Genomic DNA, 22,381 nt, shown 5'->3' on the forward strand with positions numbered 1-22,381 from the left:
GGAGCCCCTTTAGTCCTCCTTCGAAGTTTTGTTTTGAGACTATGAAGTCCCTGAGCTGTTGTTTTTCTATGAAATTGTATATGGCTCCTTCGAGTTTGAGTGAGACCTTAGCCAGATAAAGTATTCATGGTGAGGCATTCATTTCATTCAGTTTTTTCACTATATCCCACCATTGTCTTCTGGCTTGGACGGTTTCCTCTGATAAGTCTGCTGTGAATCTAAGGGGTGCTCCTTTGTATGTGATTTCGTTTTTTGACCTTGCTGCTTGCATTATTGTGTCCCTCTCCATGGCATCTATCATTCTGACTATGATATGTCTTGGAGTCTTTTTATTAGGGTCCCTTCTAGCTGGCACCCTTCAGGCTCCTAACATCTGAACATCTGCATTATGCAGCTCTGGGAACTGTTCAGCAATAATTTCTTTAACTGTGGCTTTCTCATTAGGGTTGCCTCCCTGTCCTTCTGGAACTCCAATGATTCTTATGTTATTTCTCTAGGCATCATTCCCTAGGACTCTGATTCGCCCTAGAGCTATTTTGAGGTCTTTTCCAATTGTTTTTTTGTAGGCTGTGGGCTTTCTGCTGCTCATCTTCAAGCTCACTAATTCTATCTTCAGCTGTATCCATTCTACTATTGAGGGCTCCCTCTGTGTTTTTTTATTTTGTCTATAGTGTCTTTTATTTGTGACATTTCTGAATGTAGCTTTCCTATTTCTGCTCTCATTTCTTCCCAAAATTTCTTCGTTGACTGCTCCACCGTTTTTTTAAGTTCAATGAACATTCTCAGAATTTCTTCTCTGAATTCTTTATCGGAGAGTTCATATTTGTGGAAAACTCCTGCTGATGCTTCTGGACTCTTTTCTTTGTCCTCTCCTTGCTGTGGGGATTTGTGCTGTTTCTTCATGCTGTCACAGTTGTATGGAGGTAGGACCTTCCAGTTCACCAGAGCTAATCTCTCTTTTTGTGAGGTTTCGATATTCTGCTGCAATTGGAATAGGCTAGTGGCTTATTTGTCTTTTGTGTTTGAGGTAGCTGGGGAGATCTCCACAAAGCTAGGTAATGTGGATCTAGTATACCGAAACAGGGGAAAATAACTAGGGCTGCACCTGGAGACCAGGCCTCCTGCAGTGGAGGCAACGCCCACTACCCCAGAGGCCACGCCCCTTTGGCCACTGATCATTGGGTTGAGATTGGGTCCTGGGGCCTCCACCGCAGAGCGCAGGCACAGAGGGCTCAGAAGCTCAGTGAGGGGAGCGGGTGCACCTGAATCTCTTGTAGTCCATTTTATGATTTAAAAAAAATAATTAAGAATCTCTGACTTACAATGCTATTGCTGCTCAGCCTTTTGGCTAAGACCAAGTATGTTACTATGATATTATGATGGTTTCTCATTCACTTAATTCCAACACCATACCCATCATCAGCAGTGTGCCTACCTCCTGACCCGAAAGACCCTAATGCCCATCCTTTCTCTTTCCCTTCTGCCTCCACCCCTGCCATCTCCCAACTCCATTGTGTGAATCAGTTAACCTGGTATGGTGTGTTGCCTCTGGCCCTCTGTTGCTACCTTTGCTGCTTATTTCTGTTCTTTGCTTTATTGGTCATACCCAGTGATGCACAGGGTTGCTCCTGGCTCATGCACTCAGGAATTACTCCTGGTGGTGCTTGGGGGACCATATGGGATACTGGGAATTAAACCCGGGTGGGCCACATACAAGGCAAACACTCTACCTGCTGTGTTATCACTTTAACTGTGTTATCCTTGCTGTTTAAGTTTCATTCATCTCTCTTTAATTCTCAAAAGAGATCATTCCACATCAGGCAACTCTCAGGCCTATTTTGGATTTATTCTATAGCAATGAAGTCTCTTCCCTCTTCTGGCATTCTTTACTATTAATGCATGTTGTGGAAATTATCTGTATTAAAGATTACCACATTCTTAAAAAAAGTGGCTTTGAGGGCCAAGAGATAATACCATGGGTAGGGTGCTGGCTTTGCATGTAGTCAATCCAGGTTCAATCTCCAGCACAAAATATGATCCCCTGAGCTGAGCCAGGAGTGATTTGTAAGTGCAGGGACAGGAGTGAGTGCTGAGCACAGCCGGATGTATCCCCAAAACCTAAAAATACTGATCCAAATGCAGCTAGTCATATTCATTCACTGTATCACTGTCATCCCATTCCTCATCGATTTGCTCAAGCTGGCACCAGTAACATCTCCATTGTGAAACTTGTTGTTACTATATTTGGCATATTGTATATGCCACAGGTAGCTTGCCAGGCTCTGCCATGTGAGCAAATACTCTCAGTACTTTGCCGGGCTCTCCGAGAGGGGTAGAGGAACTGAACCCAGGTAGGCTGCATATAAGGCAAATGCCCTACCCGCTGTGCTATAGCTCCAGCCCAGTCATATTAATTAATTAGAGTTTTCTGATGTGTGTCTAATTTACCTTACATCCACCTGCAGTCTAAGACTGTATTCAACTGTCCCACTTTGGGGACAAAAACTGGAGCTATGGAGCAAGGAAGAAGAAATAGAGAACACTGTTACCTCATAATAAAAATATTTTCATCAGATGTGCAATTTAGCAAGAACTGTTATTAGTGTAGGCCTACAACAGGAAGTACAACATTGTATCTGAATTATTACCCCATAGCCATAGCACCCAATTAAATACAGATATAAATTCTGAACTGATAATTACCTACTTGTTTCTAAATATTATCTACTTATAATAAAAAATTAAATGGACTTCATAATGTCAAAGTTTAAAATGTGAACAATTCTATCACTACTGAAAATAAGACTATTTGTTGGGATGGTTTTTTCTCTAAAACCAGGTATTTACAGTAGAGATTATGAAACCAGAGCCAAATGAAACTGGTAAATATACACAATCTCAATCCCCACTTATGACCAGAATCTCAAAAAAAAAAAAGAGCTTTAAGTTATGCCTGGGGAGCAGCTTCTGATACTTCTTAATAAACACACAATCCACACAGCCTTCCACGTGGAGAAACAAATTAGAGAAACGGCAATGGTAATTGCCACTTCCCTCAAGGGATTTTACTCTGAGACCTGCAAGTCCGGGGAGAGTTTTATTTTCATGGGATTTGGTGTCTGGAGTCTGAGTCCAGGACAAATCTTCATAGCACAGCAAATACAATTCGAGAGTGGAAAGGACGACGTTTGCTGTGCAGATGCTGGGGAAACACCAAGGAAACTGTGACGGGAAGCGATGTTGGCCTGCCTGTGAGGCCGACTGAGCACCTGGGCCCTGAGTCAGGCTTGACCTGTCTTCACTGCACCAGCTCCCAAACTGTGGGGTGCTGGACGTCTGGTACTCCCACCACCCCAGCAGTAACACTTTGATCTCTCCCCTAAATGAAAGTTGGCATTGATTGAGGTTGCCGAAAGAAGAAAAGGTAAGTGTTGATTTGTCTCACAGTTGTGGTGTGAGACCCGCCGGCCTGTGAGTAATTCCCTGAACAATTCAGGAAAAATTTTCATCCCATCATACATTTATTTACTTGTTAATTTAGAAATATTTATCGATAAAATCTAAGTTCCTCTGATGTACCCAAAAAATACTGGGGAAAAGTTTAATAATCTGATTGGCTGCTCTCTCTGGCTTATGGTATAAAATGGGAGTTTAGAAATGACAGTTGAGGCTGCAGTGATATAGTTCAGTGGATAGAGCATTTACCTTGCAAGTGGCCGATTAAGGTTGGATCCCTGGCACCTCATATGATGCCCAAGCCTGCCTGGAGTAGTCCCTGAGTGCAGAGTCAGGAGTAAGCCCTGTGCACTGCCAGAGGTGTAGCCCCAAAACTAAAATAAAAATATAAATAGATGGAAAGAAAGGAAGGAGGAAAAAGAAAGGAAGCAAGGAAACAAGGAAGGAAGGAAGGAAGCAAGGAAATGAGGGAAGGAAGGAAGGAAGGAAGGAAGGAAGGAAGGAAGGAAGGAAGGAAGGAAGGAAGGAAGGAAGGAAGGAAGGAAGGAAGGAAGGAAGGAAGAGATTATAATATAAACCAAAACAGAAAGGTTTTTCAACTTAAAAGGAGAGTTTCTGAGGTGAAAATAAGTGAAATCTGAACTGTCCAGAGAGTGACAGGAATATTCAGACTTGATATTCAGACGATCTCTGAAGCCATGAAGAAAATTGTTTTTCCATTGTTAAAGCAGATGATCAACAGTCTGACTGTTGAGTATATTCAGTGATTAGGAATAAGTATTTGATTCCCTTTCAAAGACCTCAAGTTTTGAGAAAATCTTATACAGCTTTTAAGGTCAATTCCTAGATCATTCACATGCCATGCATAAAGTAAGTCTTTCTTTTAGAATCTCTTCATATGTGTGACAATAGATGTTATCCCATTACCTTAAAATACTTTTCCAGTTTTCCTTTGCCATGGACTGGAGTGATAGCACAGCAGGTAGGGCGTTTGCCTTGCATGTGGCTGACCCGTGTTCGATTCCTCCATCCCTCTTAGAGAGCCCAGCAAGCTACCGAGAGTATCTTGCCCATACGACAGAGCCTGGCAAGCTACCCATGGTGTATTTGATATGCCAAAAATAGTAACAGCAAGTCTCACAATGGAGACATTACTGGTGCCCTCTCGAGCAAATCGATGAGCAAAGGAATGATAGTGATCAGTGATACAGTGATGCAACAAGCCAATGTCTCACTTTAAAGAATCTGCTTCTCTAGACTAATCAGAGAGCAGAGATGGTGCTGTAATATAGCACGTGCTTCCTACATGACAGCAGTAGGACAGGGACAGGGATGCTGAGGATCAGAGCAGTGGATCATTTGTGTCTGGTTTGACCTGGTGCTCTCCATGGATGTTATGGGCTTCAGCCCCTTCCCTCCCCGAGGAGACAAAGACCCTTTGCATCTATTCACAGCAATCTAACTGTACTCAATTTGAGCTGGGAAGCTACAATTGGGATTGTCTAGGGATTGTTTATTGCTCGTAACAATTACTACCACATCATTAGTCATTAACCTACTGTGTTACTTACTAAAACTTTAACTTACTAGAAAAATTTTATTACGTTAATAAGTCATTTTTTGTCACAAGTTATACCCCCCATGCAAAAAAAAATCCATCCAGTATGCAAACAATTGATCATTTAAAGTAAATTTACAGCATAATAAATCGTTGCCAGTTAGCTTGTTTCATTAGTCTTCTGAATTTATATTTACTTTTCCAGCTTTGTCAACTCTTAGGTATGGAACTCTTAGGATAGAAAAACTGAGGAGGTTTTGCTAACCAAAGAATATCCATTATATCAGAGAACAATAGTTAATCCTAAGTCCAAACAGAACAGAGAAAACTTTCACAGAAAGAATTTTGAGTCACAACTGTTCTTTTTTCATCTGGATTTACCTTCATCCTCCTTGCAAATGAGATATATTAAGGCTAGAAAGACATGCCTCTGATAATTTTGGTTGTCAGAGATCTTACTTGAAACTCTGAGGAATGAATTAGTGGCTGTAAATACTCAACTGCCATTACTCTAACAACCAAATCTGTTACTTACTTTCTATTTAAGGTAGGGGATTGTCAATTCACAATTAATCTTCATGCAAATTGGCAACTTGCTTGAAAAGTAAATATATTTAATATACAGAACCTCAGAGATGGAGGCTATGAAGATTATGTTGAGCAACTAAATAATAAAGAATTTATTTTGAAACAAAAATTCTAAGACACCTATTCAGGTCACCAGCTCTGAATCCATAGAAGAACTATGCACTTTTTTTTAATATTTCACTGCACTTGCTCCAATTTGATTTTTATTTTATTTTATTTATTTTTTCTTTCGGGGTCACACCTGGCTATGCACAGAGGTTACTCCTGACTCTGCACTCAGGAACTACTCCTGGTGGTGCTCAGTGGACCATATGGGATGCTGGGAATCGAACCCAGCTTGGCTGCATGCAAGGCAAACGCCCTACCCGCTGTGCTATTGCTCCAGTCCCATCCAGTCTAATTTTCTTATTAAGTTTCATTAGAGTGAAATTAAATATAATATGAAGGCAGTAACATGAGTTCATCTTGTGGTATGCTGCTATCTTCATTTCACAAAATGAAAGAAGAAGGAATGAGGAGTTTTAAGGAGGGGAGGTTAGAAGAAAGATTCAATTTTTTAAAAAGGTAGTCGAAATGTTTGCTATAATGCTGTACAGCAGCTGGTATACATGCTTTGTTTTGGCACTGGAAAGGAAGTTACTCTGCTGTAGTGAGAATCCCTCACCCCAGCTTTTACCTAGAAATAGCTCTTCCTTGCCGCTCTGTGGGTTACACTCCAGCCTCACTGACCTGTCACTGCAGTCTAACCTGCAGTGTCCTAACCAAAGTCACTGGCAAGGGCAGGGTCGTTGCAACTAGTTGTGTCATATTTGCTTCTTTTTCAATCTGATTACAGATAGACCTTTTCTATGGTCCCCTTTCTACTACGTCACTTGACCTAAATTTTGTGTAAAAGTACCACAATATTGGTTCCTAGTACCTCACATATGAGATACATATTTGGGGGCAGGAAGTTACTATACATCAGACTTTAATAACCTTCATGTGAAATATTAATGAGGAAAATCTTTATATTCTGTATAAAAACAAAATCAATTTTATATACTAAAAAATAATTTGTCTAAAAATTTAAGTTGTTTTCAAATAAAAATATTTTTTGATATGCAAAAAAGACATGTTTGCTACAGCAGTAGTTTCTCACAAAGAAGTAAAGTTATGAACATGACAGCTGAAATATTTTCAATGAAATCATTAAATATATTTGATTGTAAGTAAAAAGTCGTTAAGATAAATATTAATTAGGCGAACTGATCTAGAGATAAAGTATACAGAAACCAAGGCAATATTATTTTACCAATGGAATTGCTGCTATTAGTTAATCTCCCCCAAATGTTGATCTTTGGATCTTTATCTTTCCTTGTAAAGATACCCAGAAGAAAATGTCAACAGGAAATCATTCCACAGCAACTGACTTCATCCTCGCAGGGCTGACGGCTCGTCCAGAGCTCCAGATACCGCTCCTCCTCCTCTTTCTCGGAATCTATGTGGTCACCGTGGTGGGGAACCTGGGCATGATCACACTCATAGGCCTTAGTTCCCACCTCCACACACCCATGTACTATTTCCTTGGTTGCTTGTCCCTCATTGATCTCTGCCATTCCACAGTAATCACCCCCAAAATGCTGGTGAATTTTGTGACTGAGAAAAACATCATTTCCTACCCAGAATGCATGACTCAGCTCTTCTGCTTCCTTGTTTTTGCTATTGCAGAGTGTCACATGTTAGCTGCCATGGCATATGACCGTTATGTTGCCATTTGTAGCCCCTTGCTCTATAATGTCATCATGTCCCCTCACATCTGCTTCCTGCTCACCATGGCAGTTTATATTTTGGGCATCATTGGCTCTTCAATCCATACAGGCTTTATGACAAGACTGTCTTTCTGTAAGAGCAATGTGGTCAACCATTATTTCTGTGATCTCTTCCCACTCTTAGAGCTATCCTGTTCCAGCATCCACATCAATGAATTATTGGTTCTCTTACTGAGTGCATTTAACATCCTGATACCTGCATTGACAATCCTTGCTTCCTATGTCTTCATCATTGCCAGCATCCTCCGCATTCGCTCTGCAGAGGGCAGGTCCAAAGCCTTCAGCACCTGCAGCTCCCACGTGATGGCGGTCATGATCTTCTATGGCTCTGCGGCCTTCATGTACCTGCAGCCACCATCCGTGAGCTCCATGGACCAAGGCAAAGTATCTTCTGTGTTTTACACCATTGTCGTACCCATGCTGAACCCCCTGATCTACAGTCTTCGGAATAAGGATGTCAAGTTAGCTATGTGGAAATTACTGGACTGTAAAAAACAATTATGAAAAGGGTCATTATCATGGTGTCACACTACAGACAGACCTTGGTTATGCAACATGGGATTTAACAGAATTTTGCTAGACAAATATTGAAATTGAATGTTGCTTCCCTTATGAAACTTCTTCCATATTGCCTGAAAGCCGCTCCCTAGAAACTGTGTTAAAGTTATTATGTTAAAGTTTATGGAAAAATACTTATAAAAGAATAAAAGATTATTGAGGATAAAAGCCTTGCTTCCGTTATCTATCCTATAACTTATTTAGCAAAAATTACTAAGATAGCGACACACCACACAATGTCACAAATGTCACAGTGTCACAAAACAGTTACTGTCTTCAAGTAGAACTTGATGCTAAGGATATTTAATGATCATTATAATGAATTCTAATAAGAAAATAAATATGGAGTGAATGGAGTGAGATATGAAAAACTGAATATGTCTCTTAAAGATACAGATCTGGTGAGCTGAATTTGTGCCCGAGGATATTTGTTTCATGAGAGCTTCTCTGTTACCTTTTTGCTCAATATAACCTTCACAGTCTCCACCTCTGGAGTTCTAAATAGTAAACACATTTATGGTATCCCCAATTTGCATGGAGATTAAGTAGGAACAGAGGATCCCTTCACCTTAATAGAATGTAGGTCATTATGAATTGGGTGTCAGAGAAATAAATTAAACAAATAAAACCACGTCAGAGAATTGGGATTGCAAATTCATTCCTCAGAGTATGAGTTCTGATCACCTATCTAAGACTGAGATCATCGAATCTGAATACTTTTGAGTATTTTTCTACTGAAGTCATCAAATTCTGGACACAGTAAGTATGCCTTGCAGAGAACCATGTTTGTTTTTCAAGTGGGAGAGAACCACTGGTGTGTAACTTTCCCTGGGGATTTTATCTCCAGTCCTGGCCTTTTCATAGAAATTTGAAAAGAATATCTTTTTGTTGTTGTTGGTTTTTAAAGTTTTAAGCCTCACATCTAGCAACAATTCAAAGAATATCAAAGTAAAGTCATTCAACCAAGATGCTGAAGAAGCCTGCTATTTGCCATATATACCCACGGCATGGTATTTGTCACTGGAAAGAAGAAACTCCTGGCATTTCTACCCACATGACAGATTGGAGTTTATGAGATTAAATGGATAAAATCATTTAAAAAACATATGAAATAATAGCTTTTATATATGGAATCTGAAGGGACATAAAGGAACCAAAACTCATAAAACGGAGTGGTATTTATCGTAGGCACTCGGGAAATTCTTGTTTGGGCACGAGTTTCCAGTAGTCAGATGAGTTCATTCTAATAAGATAAGGTATGACTTGGTGGCTATAGTTCATTATACATTACTCTTTACGCTTCTCAAAAAGTCATTTCAAATGGCCTCACCACAAAAAATGGAAAATGGAACAAGACAGAGACATAATGTTGGCAGTGGTTATCCAATGGCAAACTGGAGAGGTAATTGGTTTGCGATAATTAAGTGAACCAAATTAACCCCACACACTTTTAGCATAAGCAATGTTTTACTTCATTAATTCAATTATGTCTCAAAGTTAGGGAAAAGATCATCTTAATGACAAAGTATACTGCAATTTTCATCTCAAATGTTATACTATTTAGTACTTTGAATCAAATTATATATCTTGTTCCAAATTCTAAAAATCATTTAAATTATTTACATAGTATCTATAGCATTCCTTAAACATATATTTCTTAATTTGAGAGATATTTTCTTTACAAGACCTACTAAAAACTTTTAATGTAATTAGGACAGTATCTAGTAGAGGGTTTCATGCAGCCCCAGGTTAAAATATGCCAAGTGTTACTGTTTTATGAGTACTTCATAATAAGTAGTACTAAAAGATGTCAAAACTAATAGAGACATTTGCAAATCCCTTTAGAAAAGTCCTGTAGAATAAAGTTAAAGTTTCCTGAACTTTTAAACACCCTGGTGTCATCTGCTGTGGGGCTCTAGGAGCATATATCATATCCGTGTCTCCAATTAGTACTCAGAAGTAACAATGAATCGCTCCTATATGACACCACTGAACCCTGGAGAATCAATGGGGGAAAGGGAAATTCTAATTGTTTCTTTCCCCAAGAGTGGGCGCTTGTGGGATGAGATTCCAGAGGGAAGCCATTATCATTTGTTCGCTCCTTCTCAGGCTCCTAACATCAGCACCCAGAGTATAAATCATCATATCATCTAAATTGCCCCATGCAGAGGGCCACCCGCTTGAGAGATCAGCACCAGTGACTCTCAGCTCATGAAGACCGTTAGGCTATGAGTCCTGGGCACCAAGGAGTTCTGAAGGTTAGTACTCGAACTTCCCCTGCATCAACAAAGGGATGTTTCCTTTAAAGAAACAGATGATTAGTGCACAGAACTGAGCCTCTTATGGCCACGAGAGATCTACCTGAATCGTGGCCCTGGATTTTCCAGTTGATTCCTCACTCCCAGCTCCCTCCAGACACCAAGATGCACATGGGCACTGACTGGTCTCCACTGTCCTCACTCTCATTGTCACTCTCTTGGTGAGCAAGGGCTCCCATATTCTCCCTGTCCCAGCTAAATAACATGACAACAAAAATGATTTTATTCAGACATTTAAACTCACATGTGTAATGACTTTATTTGCTTGTATTGAGCCTACAGTAGCTTACAATTGACTTTCCATAGCTTTATTAATAGCATTTGTTGAGACTGGCTGTAGCTAAGACACAATGCCCAGCACTGTGTTTACTTTGCAATCTCAGTCCAGAATGAAAATGAAAATTAAGTGCCTGCTGCATTATTTCGTGTACACTTGCCAAGAGTAAATATGAGAATAATATGGCCTCTGGGATGGATCGGAGAAGGAGGGCATGCAGAAGCTGTAGCTTTAAATCACATGACCACATTTCCACCTCTGCCAGCATTTTGGTCATGGAGTTGCCCACGATCTTTTCAAAAGAGAATTGTTTCCACAGGCATAAAAATTTGTCTTATGAACTTGGGGTTTCATTATTAAAGCTACTGAAGAAACTAATGAAGTGGATTTCATAGTACAGAAGAGACAGAGTGGAAGAATCTTGCTTGAGAGATTCACTGTTTTTAATGTCCAAAAGTAGAGAATATTGGGTAAATTTCCTGCCCTGAAGGCAGGGTGAGGAGGGATGGGGGATGGGGATATAATGGGGGCATTGGTGGTGGAGGGTGTGCACTGGTAGGAGGATGGGTGTTCAATCATTGTCCGGATGAATCTCGAACGTGAAAGTTTTGTAACTATTTCACAGTGATTTAGTATAAAAAAGAAGTAATGTGGAGTTCATGCCCAATTCATTCAGCTTAGTCAATGGTTGAATAAAAGGCAGTACTTCTACATTTAAAAAAAAAGAAGAAGAAATTAAAAAATGTTTAAAAGTCTAGGGCCACAATATGGCAGAGGGTATAAACACTATATGTGTCCTGTATATGGCTGGTCTGGGGAGATACCCAGCACCTTCATAATCACAAACTGACTTTTATTGATTTTCTGATCATTCTATTTGCTCTTCCTTTAAATCTTAGTGGACCAAGTATTATGGAATAAATTTGTCTTATGTCTACTGAAGGGGTAGGCTTGGGGGTGGGAAGAACCTGGGGATATTGGTGGAAGGAAGGGGACATTGATGTACAATTGGTAATAGAATATTGTATGCCTGAAACAACTCTATTAAGAACAACTTTGTAAATCACTGTGTCTCAATAAACATTCCTGAAAAATATTTTTTTATTATTTTAAAAAGATAGCCATTACACAAATGATGCCACACTATGTATCCAGACTGTAGATGGCTGTGTTTATTATAGATAGCATTCAATATTATTATGTAAAATGAAAATATGCCTTTTGTCATGCAAGATTTTAAGATATACATATAAGAAATAGAAGGAAAGAGGATTCCTAAAAATAGCAGTAGTACTATCTATATTATGGCAGATTAATATAAAACAAATATGGGGCTGGAGCAATAACACAGTGCACGGGGTGCTTGCCTTGCATATGGCTGACCTGGTTCAATCCCCAGCACCGAGCACTACCAGGAGTGATCCCTGAGTAAAGAGCCAGAGTAAGCTCTGAGCATCATTCGTTGTGGGCCAGTAACCAAAATAAATATAAATAAAATAAATGAAAAGTATACAAAACAAATATAGGAGCTTTCTGATAACTGTATATATATCATTAATTATGGGGTATTGAAGTCCATAATTTCTTCACTTGCTGGATGGGAATCACTGCCTTCCTAGAAGCAGGAGGGACTTAGGAAATCCCTGAACTATGAATGTCCCCTGATGAGGACTGACTTCCCCAGAGCGAAGTTTTCCACACACACATTTATATGTTCATAATCACATAAATACTCATTTATGCTTTTGTTCTTTTGAATCATAGGTTCTGCTGAGAGGACAATGGGTTCTGGAAATGATTCCACAGTGACTGAGTTCATCCTCACTGGGCTGACAGACCGGCCAGAACTCCAACTACCACTCCTCCTCTTCTTCCTCGGAACCTACATGTTCACTGCGGTGGGGAACCTGGGCATGATCATTCTAGTCAACCTCAGTTCTAACCTCCACACCCCCATGTACTATTTACTCAGCAGCTTGTCCTTCATTGATTTCTGTCAATCCACTATAATTATCCCCAAAATGCTGGTGAATTTTGTGACTGAGAAAAACATCATCTCCTACCCAGAATGCATGACTCAGCTCTATTTCTTTGTCATTTTTGCTATTGCAGAGTGTCACATGTTAGCTGCCATGGCATATGACCGTTATGTTGCCATTTGTAGCCCCTTGCTCTATAATGTCATCATGTCCCCTCACATCTGCTTCCTGCTCACCATGGCAGTTTATATTTTGGGCATCATTGGCTCTTCAATCCATACAGGCTTTATGTTAAGACTGTCTTTCTGTAAGGCCAATGTGGTCAACCATTATTTCTGTGATCTCTTTCCACTCTTAGAGCTATCCTGTTCCAGCATCCACATCAATGAATTATTGGTTCTCTTACTGAGTGCATTTAACATCATGATACCTGTATTAACAATCCTTGCTTCCTATATCTTCATTATTGCTAGCATCCTCCGCATTCGCTCTGCAGAGGGCAGGTCCAAAGCCTTCAGCACCTGCAGCTCCCACGTGATGGCGGTCATGATCTTCTATGGCTCTGGAACCTTCATGTACCTGCAGCCATCATCTGTGAGTTCCATGGACCAAGGCAAAGTGTCTTCTGTGTTTTATACCATTGTTGTACCCATGTTGAACCCCCTGATCTACAGTCTGCGAAATAAGGATGTCAAATTAGCTCTGTTGAAAATTCTGGACTATAGAAAACAATTATGAAAGGGGTCATTATCATGGTGTCACACCGCAGCAGACCTTGGTTTTGCAAAATGAGATTTAACAGGATTTTGCTTGACATTTGTTGAAATTGAATGTTGCTTTCCTTATAAGATTCCTTCCATATTATCTGAAAGCTGGTTCCTAGAAACTATGTTAAAGTTATTATGTATAGAAGAATACTTATGAAAGAATAAAAGATTATTGAGGATAAAAACCTTACTCCCATTATCTGTCTTTTATCTTCCTTTTAGCAAAAGTTACTAAGACAGCAACACACCACGTAATGAACTCCTCAGTCACAAAATATAGTGACTGTCTTCATATTGAACTTGATACTAAGGACATTTCATAATCATTATAATACTGTCTAATAAGAAAGAAAATATGGAGTAAAAGAAGTGAGACATGAAAAACTGAATAGGTCTCCTATAGATTCAGAGCTGGTGAGCTGAATTTGTGCCCAAGGATATTCTTTCATGATAGCTCCTCTGTTATCTAATTGTATAATATAATCTTTGCAGTCTCCACCTCTGGAGTTCTACATAGTAAACATATATATGTTATTCCCAATTTGCATGGAGGTTAATTAGGAACAGAAAATCCCTTCACTAAAAGAGAATGTAGGTCATTATGAAATAGGTGTCAGAGAAATAAATAAAACAAATAAAACCACTTCAGAGAATTGGGATTGCAAATTCATTCCTCAGAGTATGAGGCCTGATCACCTATCTAATAATGAGGTCATCGAATCTGAGTGCCTGTATTTTTCTATTGAAGTCTTCAAATTCCGGACAACAGTCAGTATGCCTTGCAGACAGCCATGTATGTTTTTCAAGTGGGAGAGAACCACAGGTGTGCAACTTTCCCTGGGGATTTTATCTCCAGTTCTGGCTTTTTCATAGGAATTTGAAATTTGAAAATAAGATTTATTTTTGTTTTTTAAAGAGCCAAAGCCTCACATCTGTAACAATTCAAAGAATTTCAAAGTACAGTCATTGAACCAAAATGATAAGAAGCCTGCCATTTGCCATATATATCCACATCTCGGTATCTGGTCACTGGAAAGAAGGAACTTCTGGCACTTCTAACCACACAATGGATTGAAGTACATGAGACCAAGTAGATAAAGTCAGAGAAATACAGGAACAGGATAATAACTCTTATATGTGGAACATGAAAGGATCTAGAGGAGCCAAAACTCATGAAATGTAGTGGTGGTTATCATGGGCACTGGGGACATATGTGTTTGGGCACGACTTTCCAATCCTCAGATGAGTTCCTTTTTATGAACTAAGTATGGCTTGGTGGCTATAGTTCATTATACATTATTCAATACATTTCTTAGAAAGTCATTTCAAACAGTCTCACTACAAAAAATGGTAATAATGGGACAAGACAGAGATATGATATTGGTGGGGGTTATCCAAGGGCTAATTGGTGAGGTAATTGCTTTGCGATATTTAAGTGAACCAAATCAATCCCACACATCTTTAGCATAAGCAATGTTATACTTTATTATTTCAATTATGTCTAAAAGATAGGAAAAAGTGATCTTAATGTTGGGGCTGGAGTTACAGCACAGAAACTAGGGCATTTGCCTTGCATACAGACAACCCAGGTTCAATTCCCAGCATCCCATATGGTCCCCTGAGCACTTCCAGGAGTAATTCCTGAGTGAGGAGCCAGGAGTAACCCCTGTGCATCGCTGGGTGTGACCCAAAAAGAAAAAAAAAAAGAAAAAGTGATCTTAATGACAAAGTGTATTGCAATTTTCATCTCAAATGTTATACTACTTAGTACTTTGAATCAAATAATAAATCTTGTTCCAAATTCTAAAAAAAGTAATTATTTATATAATATCTATGACATAGAGCTCTATAGCATTCCTCACACATATATTTTTAAATTTAAAAGATTTTTTTTCAAGACCTGCTAAGAACTTCTCATGTGAGACTGGAATGATAGCACAGAGGGTAAGGCATTTGCCTTGTGCGAAGCTGACCCTGGTTCAATTCCCAACATCCCATATGGTCTCCTGAGCACCTCCACGAGTCACCCCTGTGCATCGCCAGGTGTGACACAAAAAGAACTTTTTATGTGGTTAGGGCAGTAACTAGCAGAGGGTTTCATGCAGCCCGAGATTGAAATATCTCAAGTGTTACTGTTTTCTGAGTACTTCATGATAAATAGGACTAGAAGATGTCAACACTAAAAGAAACATTTGCATATTTCATATGGGAAATCCCTTTAGAATAGTCCTATAGAATAAAGTTAAAGTATCCTGAACTTTTAAACACCTTGGAGTCATCTCCACTGGAACTCTAGCAGCATATATCATATCTGTGTCTCCAATTAGTACTCAGCAGTAACAATGAATCACTCCTATGTGATACCACTGAACTCTGGAGAATCAATGGGGAAAAGGGGAATTCTAATTGTTTCCCAAGAGTGGGTGCTTGTGGGATGAGATTCTAGAGGGAGGCCATTATCATTGTTGTTCCTTCCCGGGCTCTTAACTTCAGCACCCAGAGTATAAAACCATCACATCATCTAAACTGCCCCATGCAGAGGGCCACCCACTTGAGAGATCAGCACCAGTGACTCTCAGCTCTTACCATGAAGACCGTTAGGCTATGAGCCCTGGGCACCAAGGATTTTTGAAGGTTAGTACCTGAACTTCCCCTGCATCAACAAAGGAAAGTTTCCTTTAGAGAAACAGATGACAAGTGCACAGAACTGAGCCTCTAGGGGCTATGAGGGATCTGCCTGAATTGTGGCCCTGGATTTTCTGGCTGAATCTTCTCCCCCAGCTCCTCCAGGAACCAGAGATGCACATGGGCACTGATTGGTCTCCACTGTCCTCACTCTCACCCTCACTCTCTTGGTGAGCAAAAGCTCCCATCTTCTCCATGTCCCGGCTGAATAACATGATGGCAAACGCAATTTTATTCAGACATTTAAACTCACACGTGCGATGGCTTCATTTGCTTGCATTGAGTCTACAGTAGCTTAAACTGATTTTCTGTAGTTTTATTAATACCATTTATTGAGGCTGCCTGTTGCTAAGACACAATGCCAAGCACCCTGTTTACTTTACAATCTTAGTCCAGAAGGAATGAAAATGAAAGAGATAACAAAATTAAGTACTTGCTGCATTATTTCATGTACACTATCACTGCCATCCCATTGCTCATCGATTTGCTCGAGTGGGCACCAGTAACGTCTCCATTGTGAGATTTGTTGTTACTATTGTTGGCATATTGAATACACCACGGGTAGCTTGCCAGGCTCTGCTGTGTGCCAAGAATAAATATAAGAATGATATGGACCCTGGGATGGGTCAGGTTAGAAGTCCATGCAGAAGCTGTAGCTTTAATTCACATAACCACATTCCCATCTCTTCCAACACTTGTTCATGGGGTTGCCCTTGCTCCTTTCAAAAAAGAATTGTTTCCACAGTCATAGAAATTTGTCTTATGAACTTGCGGTTTCATAAGTAAAACTACTGAAGAACCTAATAAAGTGGATTTCATAGTAGAGAAGAGACAGAGTGAAAGAGAATCTTGCTTAAGAAATTCAATGTTATTAATTTCAAAAAGTAGGGAGAGAATATTGGGGAAATTTCTTGCCCTGGAGGCAGGGTGAGGACTGGGATGGGGATATACTGGGGACATTGGTGGTGGAGGGTGTCACTGGTGGCAGGATGGGTGCTCGATCATTGTATGGCTAAATCTAGAACACGAAACTTTTGTAACCATCTCACAGTGATTCAATATATATAAAATACATACATACATATATATACATACATACATATATATACATATATACTTATATAGAAAGTGATGTGGAGTTCATACCTAATTCAATTAGCTTAATCAATGGCTGAATAAAAAGCAGTACTTATACAATAAAAAATTCAATGTTTAAAAAATACAAGGCAAGGGCCACAGATATGCCAGAAGGTATAAAGAGAATGTGTGTCCTGTGGTGCATGGCTAGCCTTGGGGTGATACCCAGCAACTTCATCATCACAAATTGACTTTTATTGGTTTTCTTATCATTCTATTTGCTATTTCTTTAAATCATATTGGACCAAGTAACAGGAAATAAATTTGTCATATGCCTGCTGAAGGGGTAGGCTCAGGGGTGGGAGGAACCTGGGGACATTCCCTTCAATGGAAGGGTACATTGCCTGAAACAACTCCATTATGAACAACTTTGTAAAAACAACTTTGTTTATTGAGAACAGCTGTTTCTCAAACATTCCTGAAAAATATTTATTATTATTAAAAATAAGATACCCAGTACTACAAATGATGCCCCACTATGGATCCCAGAGTGTAGATAGCTGTGTTTATCATAGATAGCATTAACTATTGTTATGGTAAAATGAAAATATGAAATTTGTCATACATGATTTTAAAATATACATATAAGAAATACGAGGAAAGAGGATTCCTAAAAATAGCATTAGTACAATCTACATTGTAGTGGCTTAATAAAAAGCAAATATGAAGGCTGGAGCAATAACAGTGCACAAGGTGCTTGCCTTGCATATGGATGACCTGCTTTTTTTTTTTTTTTTTTTTTTTTTGCTTTTTGGGTCACACCTGGCGATGCACAGGGGTTACTCCTGGCTTTGCACTCAGGAATTACCCCTGGCCGTGCTCAGGGGACCATATGGGATGCTGGGATTTGAACCCGGGTTGGCCGCGTGCAAGGCAAATGCCCTACCCGCTGTGCTATCTCTCCAGCCCCAGGATGACCTGCTTTAATTTCTGGCACTGTACTCCTGGTCCACTGAGTACTGCTAGAAGTGATCTTTGAGCACAGAGCCAGAGCAAGCTCTAGCATCGCTCATTGTGGGTCAGTAATCAAAATATATATATATTAATAAAATGAATTAAAAGTATAACTAAAAATATAGGAGTTTGCTCTGTCATTCCATTGGCTCATCGATTTGCTTGAGCAGGCATCAGTAACGTTCCCATCGTGAGACTTGTTACTGGTTTTGGCATATTGAATACACCATGGGGAGCTTGCCAGGCTCTGTAATGAGGGTGAGATACCCTCCATAGCTTGCTGGGCTCTCCAAAATAGCCAGAGGAATCAAACCCTGGTCGGTCCTTGTGCAAGGCAAACGCCTTACCCACTGTGTTATCACTGTATGACTGTCATCCCATTGTTCATCGATTTGCTCAAGCAGGCACCAGTAATGTCTCCATTTGTCCTAACCCTGAGATTTTATCAGCCTCTCTTTACTTGTCCTTCCCAACAGTGCCGAACTAGAGGCTCTTTCAGGGTCAGGAGAATGAGAAACATCATTGTTACTGTATTTACATATCTAATATGCCACAAGGAGATTGCCAGTCTCTCCCATGTGGGCAGGACACTCTCAGTACCTTGCCAGGCTCTCTGAGAGGGAGAACTAGGCTATAGGAGGTCGCGCAGCTGCATTCGCTTCTGGGAGCATTGTTTTATTTAAAATAAACTTTTTAAAAGGAAGTCTAACAAAACTTGATGACAAGCATGGCACGTGGGATGGAAGTGAAGCTCCACGCATTATCGCTGAGTGAAAGAATAAACTGACATGGAGAGGTCTACCAAGTAGACTGGAAAGAAAAACCATTAGGGTCTTCTTCCCTGAATAAAGGAGGAAGTTTCTCAGCCTCAGCACTACTGAGAGCTGGGTGAGGTGATTCTTCATTGTTTTTATAATTGTATAAATATAATTAATTAGGGGATATTGAAGTTCAATTTCTTCTATTGCTAGATGGGAATCACTGCCTTCCTAGAAGCAGGAGAGAATTAGGAGAGCCCTGAACTATGAATGTCCCCTGATGAGGACTGACTTCCCCAGAGCGACATTTTCCACACACACCTTTTTATGTTGATAAGAATAGCAACATTCATTTATGCATTTGTTTAGAATCATAGGATCTGCTGAGAGGACAATGGGCACTGGAAATGATTCCACAGTGACTGAGTTCATCCTCACTGGACTGACAGACCGGCCAGAACTCCAACTACCGCTCCTCCTCCTCTTCCTCGGAATCTATGTGTTCACTGCAGTGGGAAACCTGGGCATGATCATCCTCGTCAGCCTCAGTTCTAACCTTCACACCCCCATGTACTATTTCCTCAGCAGCTTGTCCTTTATTGATTTCTGTCAATCCACTATCATTACCCCCAAAATGCTGGTGAATTTTGTGACTGAGAAAAACGTCATCTCCTACCCAGAATGCATGACTCAGCTCTATTTCTTTGTCATTTTTGCTATTGCAGAGAGCCACATGTTAGCCTCTATGGCATATGACCGCTATGTTGCCATCTGTAGCCCCTTGCTCTATAATACCATTGTGTCCCCTCACATCTGCTTCCTGCTCACCATGGGAGTTTATATTTTGGGCATCATTGGCTCTTCAATCCATACAGGCTTTATGTTAAGACTGTCTTTCTGTAAGGCCAATGTGGTCAACCATTATTTCTGTGATCTCTTTCCACTCTTAGAGCTATCCTGTTCCAGCATCCACATCAATGAATTATTGGTTCTCTTACTGAGTGCATTTAATATCCTGGTACCTGCATTGATAATCCTTGCTTCCTATGTCTTCATCATTGCTAGCATCCTCCGCATTCGCTCTGCAGAGGGCAGGTCCAAAGCCTTCAGTACCTGCAGCTCCCACGTGATGGTGGTCATGGTCTTCTATGGCTCTGCAACCTTCATGTACCTGCAGCCACCATCTGTGAGCTCCATGGACCAAGGCAAAGTGTCTTCTGTGTTTTACACCATTGTCGTACCCATGCTGAACCCCCTGATCTACAGTCTTCGGAATAAGGATGTCAAGTTAGCGCTGTGGAAATTACTAGACTGTAGAAAACAATAATGAGAGGGGTCATTATCATGGTGTCACACCACACAGACTTTGATTATGAAAAATGAGATTTAACAGGATTTTGCTTGAAAATTTTGAAATTGAGTGTTGCTTCCCTTATAAAATTTCTTTCATATTGCCTGAAAGTCACTTCCTAGAAACTATGTTAAAGTTATTATGTATTAGAAAAATACTTATAAAAGATTATTGAGGATAAAAGCCTTGTTCCCATTATATTTCCTTTATCTTCTTAGTTAGCAAAAATTACTAAGACACCAATACACACAATGAACTCCAAAGTCACAAAACATAGTTACTGTCTTCAAGTAGAAATTGATACTAAGGATATTTAATAATCATTATAATGATGTCTAATAAGAAAGCAAATCTGAGTAAATGGAGTGACATATAAAAAACTGAATAGGTCTCCTATAGATTCAGAGCTGGTGAGCTGAATTTGTGCCTGAGGATATTTCCTTCATGATAGCTTCTCTGTTATCTAATTGTCCAATATAATCTTCACAGTCTGCACCTCTGAGGTTCTAAATAGTAAACATATTTATGTTACCCCAATTTGCATGGAGGTTAATTAGGAACAGAAGATCCCTTCACTTAAATAGAATATAGGTCATTCAAATATAGGTCATCCATTTGAACTGGATGTCAGAGAAATAAATTCACTGTATCACTGTATCACTGTCATCCCGTTGTTCATAGATTCACTCCAGCGGGCACCAGTAACGTCTCTATTCTTCTCAGCCCTGAGATTCTAGCAGCCTCTCCTTACTTGTCTTTCCCAATGATTGGAGGTTCTTTCAGTGTCAGGGGAGTGAGACCTATCGTAACTGTTTTTGGCATATCAAATAACACCACGGGTAGCTTGCCAGGCTCTACCCGTGCAGGTGGTATACTCTCAGTAGCTTGTCAGGCTCTCCAATAGGTAGGTATATATTGTCACCCCTTTGATAAATGATTTGCTAGAATGGGCCCAGTAATGTCTCCATTCATCCTAGCCCTGAGATTTTAGCAGCCTCTCTTTACTCGTCCTTCCCAACAGTGCTGCATTAGAAGCTTTTCAGTATCAGGGGAATGAGACCCACCATTGTTATTGTATTTAGCATAAGAAAATGCCACTGAGAGCTTCCCAGGCTCTCCCGTGCAGGCAGTAAATTCTTGGTAGCTTCCCAGGTTCGGTTCTGCAAGAGGGAGAACTAAGCTATCAGAAGTGGTCTGGGTAAGAATAAATTTCTTTATTTTTTTATTTTATTGAATCACCATAAGATAGTCACAAGCTTTCATGTTTGGGCTATAATCTCACAGTCATCAAACACTCATCCCTCAACCAGTGCACATTCCCCACCACCAATATCCCCAGCATATCCCCCCTTTCCCTTCCTCCCCCTGCCCCATGGCAGACAATATTCTCCATACTCTCTCTCTACTTTTGGGCATCATGGCTTGCAACACAGACACTGAGAGGTCACCATGTTTGGTCCATTATCTACTTTTGACATGCATCTTCCATCCCAACTGGTTCCTCCAGCCATCATTTTCTTAGTGATACCTTCTTTATTCCATCTGCCTTCTTCCCTCCACTCATGAAGCAGTCTTCCAGCTATGGGGCAATCCTCCTAGCCCTTGTATCTACTGTCCTTGGGTGTCAGCCTCATGTGCTATTCTATACTCCACAAATGAGTGCAGTCCTTCTATGTCTGTCCCTCTTTTTCTGACTCATTTCACTTAGCATGATACTCTCCATGTCCATTCATTTACAAGCAAATTTCATGACTTCATCTCTCCTAACAGCTGCATATTATTCCATTGTGTGGATGTACCAAAGTTTCTTTAATCAGTCATCTGTTTTAGGGCACTCGAGTTGTTTCTAGATTTTGGCTACTGTGAACAGTGCTTCAATGAATATGTAGGTACATATGTCATTTCTACTGTGCTTTTTTTGCATCCTCTGGATATATTCCCAGAAGTGGTATTGCAGGATCATATGGAAGCTCAATTTCTAGTTTTTGAAGGACTGTCCATATTGTTTTCCAGAAAGGCTGGACCAGTCGGCATTCCCACCAACAGTGAAGGAGCATCCCTTTTCCCCCACATTCACACCAGCACTGGTTGCTTTTTTTCTTTTGAATGTGTGCCAGTCTCTGTGGTGTGAGATAATATCTCATTGTTGTTTAGCTCCCTGATGACTAGCAATGTGGAGCATTT

At 40.1% G+C, this 22,381-nt stretch overlaps 3 protein-coding genes across 3 annotated transcripts; all 3 read left to right on the forward strand.

Moving 5' to 3' along the window:
* The first annotated feature begins 6,972 nt into the window (after nt 1–6,972).
* Nucleotides 6,973–7,917, forward strand: LOC129403428 (putative olfactory receptor 8G2). Its single transcript, XM_055131661.1, has one exon. It carries the CDS (start codon nt 6,982–6,984, stop codon nt 7,915–7,917), a length of 936 nt encoding a protein of 311 aa, XP_054987636.1. The 5' UTR covers nt 6,973–6,981.
* Nucleotides 7,918–12,314: 4,397 nt separating this feature from the next.
* On the forward strand, nt 12,315–13,283 carry LOC105943523 (putative olfactory receptor 8G3). The gene has a single exon (XM_055131703.1). The coding sequence runs from the start codon at nt 12,348–12,350 to the stop codon at nt 13,281–13,283; it is 936 nt and encodes a 311-aa protein (XP_054987678.1). The 5' UTR covers nt 12,315–12,347.
* A 5,957-nt stretch (nt 13,284–19,240) lies between these two features.
* Nucleotides 19,241–20,173, forward strand: LOC101544242 (putative olfactory receptor 8G3). Its single transcript, XM_004605129.2, has one exon. It carries the CDS (start codon nt 19,241–19,243, stop codon nt 20,171–20,173), a length of 933 nt encoding a protein of 310 aa, XP_004605186.1.
* The last annotated feature ends 2,208 nt before the right edge of the window (nt 20,174–22,381 follow it).

Source organism: Sorex araneus, chromosome 3 (assembly GCF_027595985.1).
Source record: "Sorex araneus isolate mSorAra2 chromosome 3, mSorAra2.pri, whole genome shotgun sequence".
Lineage (NCBI taxonomy): Eukaryota > Metazoa > Chordata > Mammalia > Eulipotyphla > Soricidae > Sorex > Sorex araneus.